The sequence below is a fragment of the Thalia democratica genome, unplaced genomic scaffold (genome assembly GCF_965202585.1).
Source record: "Thalia democratica unplaced genomic scaffold, ktThaDemo2.hap1.1 HAP1_SCAFFOLD_1572, whole genome shotgun sequence".
Classification (NCBI taxonomy): domain Eukaryota; kingdom Metazoa; phylum Chordata; class Thaliacea; order Salpida; family Salpidae; genus Thalia; species Thalia democratica.
The window spans coordinates 1-7,247 of NW_028140410.1; the positions used below are offsets into that span (position 1 = coordinate 1).

At 29.1% G+C, this 7,247-nt stretch overlaps 1 protein-coding gene across 1 annotated transcript; it reads right to left on the bottom strand.

The window, feature by feature from the left end:
• Window positions 1-5,070: 5,070 nt before the first annotated feature.
• Window positions 5,071-5,742, bottom strand: LOC145848627 (uncharacterized). Its single transcript, XM_082953971.1, has one exon. It carries the CDS (start codon window positions 5,740-5,742, stop codon window positions 5,071-5,073), a length of 672 nt encoding a protein of 223 aa, XP_082810097.1.
• Window positions 5,743-7,247: the final 1,505 nt, after the last annotated feature.

Consider the following 7,247-nt stretch of genomic DNA (forward strand, 5'->3'; position numbering starts at 1 on the left):
CGGAAAATTTCAGTCGAGAAGAAAATAAATAAATAAATTCAGTATTAAACACAAACATTTTTGTGTAATACATACTAATGTTTAAGCTTTGATGCTGTGAAAAATTTTTAAGTGATTTTATAAGTTCTGCAATTTAATACATGATTATGACGTAATAATACTAGTAAAGCTTACGTTCAATTTTGTTTGAAACTAGTTTAGTTATTAGAAACCTTTATATGTAAAGTAAATCAGTTTTAAAAAATAATGTTTTTAATTTTAATTAAAAAAAAAATTAATATATTAAAGTTTTTTTATGTTTGGTTTTTAATTCAAACTATCAAAAGTTCTTAATTGAAACAATTTTTATTTAAGATAGATGCATAATTTTTTTTTATTATTAAAAAAGTTCTATAAGTTTGACATACTCAACATACAAGGTTTCAGAAACAGACAAGTCACAAAAATAAAAAAAAACACGAGTTGCAATAAGCTTTGAAAATAAACTAGAAGTTTGTAAAAAGATAGAAAAACAATGTTTTAGAGTCTTTTATAATAGAGTATTTTAATATAGGCGAGTCGACTTTTCACGACATTTTGGAAAGTGAAGTAAAGTGTAAAAAATTTAAAGCAGAAAAAGAAGAGCTAACTATTATTATTTATTTTACATTGCATAAATTACAGCAGTTATGTTATTTTATAAAAACACTATATTTTGTACTTATCTGGAAAAATGCTTATCCGGATACCTTTACAGAATTGCCCAACATGTCCGGATAAGTCAATAAGCACTGTATTATTAAAAACTTATTCAAGTTGAAAATTATAACACATTCAGGTTAGTATTAAATTATAAGTAACTTTCTTCTATAAATGTTTTTGGCTAAGTTAAGGTTTGCTTCTACGGAAATGATAAGGAATAGTTTTAGAACATAATCTTTTGTTATTTTATGACAGTATAAACACTCCATATTTACTAAAAACTGATTAAAAGTTTATACAAAAGTTTGAAAAGTGTATCAATTTTTGTTTAACGAAAACATCAGCGAAAGTCTACAGAGCTTAAGCCTGGACCTTCGTATGCCGTGAGATAAACTCAATTTTAACATAAGGTTAAATCATACCAAAAAAATCTTTCTTAAATACAAATAGTTTATAACTTAATATTCCAAAGTATTTTAATATTTTTGCTGCACATTATTTCTTTAGTACAAAAACTTTTACGAGCTAAGACTCCACCAATATAATCGACCTTATCAATCAAGGAGTTGCTGAACCTGCTCAACACGTGCAAAAGATACAAGGAGGCCTGTTTGATAAGCGACCACGTTATGAAGGAGAAAAACTTCTTTTCGCGCGCGAAAATTTCAAGAAGCAAGCTGGAAGTTATTTTGTTCAGGTTCAGCCTGTTGAGCGGGTGGTACTATTACGCCTACAAAATACTCAAGTTTGTTTGAATCAAGTTATTTGTGTTGTTTATTGATATAATGAATACTTTGCTGCATTTTTATTAACTTTTAATTTACAAACATAAAAAAATTTACCAAGCAGTATTTTCAGCTAATTTTGGATTTTAGTATATATTTTTTAAATTATTAACCGTATTAAAAACTTTTAGTGCTTTTATAAATGCCATCCAAAAAAAAGACTGTGTTTTTTTATAAACATAAGCTTAAAATTCTAACATCATTTATACAAACACTGTCTTACTGTATATTGTTTCAATACAAACCTGTTGTATATCAATTGAAGGAAGGTGATCTTATCGAAGAAGGAGGACCAGTCATCGGTGCAGAACCACGTGTGGAACATATTCAATCAGGTGGTCACCAGGATGTCTCACAGTCAGAAGGTTCTCAAAAACACTCACAGGTTTCTCCACAGAATCATGGTGGTCAGTATTGTGTCAAAAAAATTTGCAGAAAAGTATTATTAATTGCAAGGCAGAAAATTTTGTGTTTAAGATTTTTTTATCTAAGATAATAAATACGTGTTTATTGAATACTGTCTATATCCCAGTATTGGTTATCTATTATTTTAACCCAATAGTAATTGTTTTTACAACAATAATGCGCTTTATAGTAAGTAAACTTATGTTGACTTTTTTGTTTTGTGCTAATGTAAAGTATTATTTTAATGACTAATTAAGTTTACCACTTTTTAATTGCAGAGTAAATTAAAGTTTTTCGCAATAATGATAAGTTATTTTTGTGTTATTTTCAAAGTTAATTACTAGCAAAACAAAGTGGTTAATTTGTTTTCTTTTTAAAAGCATTCACGAAAAGCAAGTATACAATTACAGGTACAAGATAAGAAAGTTTACCCGCTTCAAAGCATGTTCGCTCATGGAGATATTGCATCTAATAACTTCAGACCTGCACTTAATTATTACATCGAACTACTAGAAGAAGTTTGTCAGTTTTTTGTAGATGTATCTGTACTTTGTTGGTTTTTGAAAATTTTTAGTTATCAAAAACAGAATAGTACATAATAAAACTTCACTAATATATTTTACAACCAAGTAAAGTTTTAAAAAGTAATTATAAGCAAACTAAACGTTATTAACAATTTTAATCCCTTTCTGAGAAATACTAAAAGTATATAGTTTTTTAAACTCGTTCTTTTACTTACAAAATTCATAAATTTTTTAAACTTAAGTAGTATCCTTGTGTTAGGTTTTAAAGTAGTGAATGTGTAAGTTAAAGTAAGACTTTTACACTTAAAAAATGTCTTTAGATTCATTCAAAAAATGTACGTAGCTTTTTTAAACCAACTTTCGTCAGTGCTATCGAATAAACTTATCGGATAAATAACAAGAATACTTGCAGGAGCAAGAAAATCCGGAACTGCATTTGATAGTGGGAATTTGCTACTGCCACATACTCACGCAGAAAACTTGCGGTAACAAGCACACTTATGTCGCGCAAGCCTTCGCACTCCTTGCCAAGTATTGCCAGGTTTGATTATTTTGATAGATTGTTTATTACGTTGAAGATCCTCAATGGTAATGTTTAGTTTTCTTGCTAGAATATTTGTTTTGATAAAGTCTAAAAGCTGACGTTTTTGAAACTAATGAAACAAAGTTGTTTGTAATACTTTATTGTTAGGTTAACTATTAAAGATTAATAAAAGCTATATGAAGGTTTTTTGTAAGTACAGTTTTTAACCCGCACTTATTTCATTCGGATATAAATACCCGCAAACATGAATCTAACTTCGTGCATTAAATAACAATAAAAGCTACTTAAAATTAAAAAAAATTCATGAGTCAGCTTCTGTTTGAATGAGTAACAAAATATCCTTCTAACAAGTAATGATGTTATTTAATATAAACTGAAAAGGCCAGTTGGCATGATATTTGAAATAAAACTTGAACAAACCTGTATAATGTTTGAAGCTGCGGAACAACAAGCAGGAGTCGCTGTACAACATCGGGCGCGCCCTCCACCAGATCGGGCTGAACCACTTTGCGGTGCACATGTACGAGGACGCGTTGAAGTGCGGACCACCTGCTACTGTGGTCGACGCGGTGTGCGAGGACAGCTTCGACCTCCGGCACGAGATCGCCTTCAACCTCAGCTTGATGTACCGGCAGTCGGGCAACCACACGATGGCCAACTACGTGCTGTTCAAACACAACGTCGTTTGATGCTGCACGTCTCAATTTCAATTGACGGTTTTAGTTTCGCTGCTTATGCCTTTTTAGTAAATTTTTGTTGAATTTTATTCCTACTTTTATCAAGGACGTTTGAAAAATTTTCTTATTAAGCACAAACCTTCAGTTATTTTAGATTTTTTTCCTTCGATAAGCTTGCAGAAGAGCTCTTAAGATTTTTACTCTTTTTTATAGATGTGTTGATTTTAAAAACTATTTACTATATTGTAAGTTTCGTTTAGAAAATTGAAGTTTTAGGAAATTGTAATTTTGTGCTACCTAGTTTTTTTTATACTAAAAATTTAAACTGATAAAAATGTGTGAAGTAAAAACATTTGTATTTTTCCTTCGTTTGCTGTCTCAAACAATAAAACTAATTATAAACCAGTAATGATTTAAAATAATGACTAACTCTTTTTTATGCTATTTATACATCTAGAAATAAGACACTATTTTTTACATTATTGCATAAAATGTAGGTTTTTATAACATATAATCAATTACAAGCCTTAAACACATTATAATTAAAATTTTTAAAGTTTTGTATTATAAAGTTTGAAACTTTATCTTGTTAGTTTTTTTAACTTTTAAATTTTATTTTATCAATCTGCTATCAAAAATATGAATGTTTTTGTATAATAGTTTAGTAAGAGCCTTTTTAAAAAGTTACAAGTTTGTAGGGTATTTTTGGTTTTTAAGTGAGTTTGAACTTGTTTGCGATATTTAAGTTGACTTGAATGATTCAATTTATAAGTGTTCTAAATTGATTTCTACTACAAAATGTACCTTATAATTTATCATGTTTTTATGCAAAATTAAATTATTAGTCATATTAAACTTCTTTATTGCATACAGCTTTGTACTACTCTGATCTAAACGAATATGATAAAAACATTTTGCTATGAATCGTCCGTTGTTAGTCAGTCGAAAAAATAGACGATTACGAAAATAAAGAGTAAAAAAGCTCGTAACGATTATCACCTAAGTGTTTTAGAATCTCTATTTATAAAAACATGTAAACCTAATTTGTGTAAGCAACAATACGTTTATGAATCTAATCTTTATAAGTTGTTATAGATTTTATTTGAATTTTGTCGCTTATTTTTATTTTATTTTTAATGTTGCTTATCTTAGTTAAATTACTGATAAACTGTTTTGTATATGCATTTATGAATTGTGAATGTTTAATTAATTTTTGCTCAATTATGCTAATTAGTGTTAATTGATTTTTCTGATGTAACCTCTAACTATTTATATACTCAAAATTTAATCTTAAAATTAATTGCTAACTAAAGTAATTGAAAAGCGTTAGCCGAAATCGATTTTACTTGTTTGTTGCTTTAATAAAGATGTTTTTGAATGAATTTTGTCTTAGATTTCTGTACAATTTATACAATTATTTGGCACTTAGCTAATCAATTAATACTTCAAATTTATTAACAAAATGGCACAACTGTACAGGAAAAACATTGAACATGTTTGGTAATTTCACACAGTTCCTCCGACCACTCGTCTTTATCAACATCATAAACAACCAAACTAGGTTGAGTAAAACGAAACACAAAAATTTTACTGCCAAATGAAACAGCTCTACTCATTCGTCTAAACTTTAGATTCGGTTCTTTTAAGGCAACAAACTTGTTACAAACGCTGTCAAAGACCTCGCAAAAATCGTGTTCGCAGATGACGTAATACTTGCTTCTCACCGCAACTGCGCTGTGCCTGCTTTTGCTTTCCATCATGCTGGGCATCGGCGACCAAGTGTCGGTGATGACGTCATACGACTCAACCGTTTCCGAGTAATTTTCTTCTTCGTCATCTTCCCCGCCGCAAATCACGATTCTTCCTTGGAAAACGGCGCACGCCGCATGCTGGCGCGCTTCGCTCATCTCCGTGACTCCCTTCCAAGCGCGGCTTGTTGCATCAAACTTCAAGCAGGAGTCAGTCACGTACCATCGGTAACAGCCGCCTAGTAAATATATTTCGTTCATGAAAGCGCAGCAGCAAAATGAACTTCGTCCTCCGTTGTCGTCTATTTGTGAAACTTTCTCCCAAGTTTTCGTTTTCGCAATGTATTTTTCAATGGTAGTTTTGTCTTCCTTAAACATGTAGTTACCTGCTGCTATTGCATAAATTTCTCCTTTCAAACAAACCACTCGGTTAAAACTCGGTCCGTTGTTAGTCAGTTAGAAATTTTTAAGTAACGCAATTTAAAAAAAACTTGTATTATTTAAGCAAGCAAATAAAATTAGATATTTTTACTTTTCTCTACTCTTTCGAGTGCAATCAAATATCTTGGTATGTTTTCTTTTGCAACGAACTCATCTTAATTATTCAAACCATCGATCTTCTTTACTATGAATTGTCCGTTGTCAGTCTGTCGAAAAAAAAAAGCCGAATACGAAAATAAACAGTAATAAAGCTGCATACTAAATTTAAGAATAGTAAAAATTTCAATATGATACTAGTTTTACCTGTTCTGACTTAAACTTAAAAACTACAGCCGCATTTAACTATAAGTGTTTAAGTTAATTTTTTGAATGTTTTTCTAACTGTCATTTTTTAAGTATGCAAATAGTAAATATACTACTAATTATTATTGGCAGCATTTTAGTTACAAAACGTTTTCCAGATAATTTCCTTTTTTCTGTAAAACTAAAAGACTATTTTAATCTGCAGATAAATCAATTTTAGAAGTACAATTTTCATTTTGACTTTGAAAGAAAACAGTAAACTTTTAAATAAAAATACGGAAGACAGCTTAGTGTTTTGTGAACAGTTCTCCATAGTATTAACATAGATGAGCATAAATAATATGTTTTGATCTGAAAAGTTATTAACAATGTAAACATTTAATTAAAAACAAAGCTTTTTATTATTGGCTTAGTATTTTATAGCTAATAAATAATTATAAGAAATCTTCTGATGTATTGAGTCCTTACCAAAAAAGTAGTTAGATGTGAATTTTATAAAAATTTAAAATGCAGCAAAGAGATAACTAAAGGTTATCGGTTTAAAAAAAAAAGTTCCAAGTCGCAAGCGGATCCATAGTTTCTTAGCTTAAAATTATTTTTTTAAAATGTTAAACTTAAAACTAATTTCAAAACGTTTTTGAATAATTTCAAGAAGAGAAAAAAAAAGCTAAAAATTTGTAAAACTAAATTATTTGTGCAAAGTACATTTTTCAGCTATACAAAAGTAGTAACTAATAACTTTTTTTTTAAACAAGTACAAAAATTAAATCGTAACTAATAAATATTTTGTATCTCTAAAACTTTAGATATTTGCACTTGTGAAATAATTTGTAGAATTAGCTATTGGTATTAAACTAAAAAATTACACTTATGACATAGAGAGGTACTTAAACGTAGCACTTATTTGTCTGTATTCTATAACCAAATAGTTTGTTGATAGCTTTTAGCAGTAAAAAAATGTTTGAGTAACGAGTTTTAGCTTATAAAATAGACGGTTTGTAATAGGTTGTTATTTATTCTCGAGATTTGTTCTTACTTGTAAGTTGATAATAAAACTTATCTTGTCGTTAAAATTACATTTAATATTATTCCAGACAACTTCAATGAGATACATTGTAGATGAAACTTTTTCGAAAACT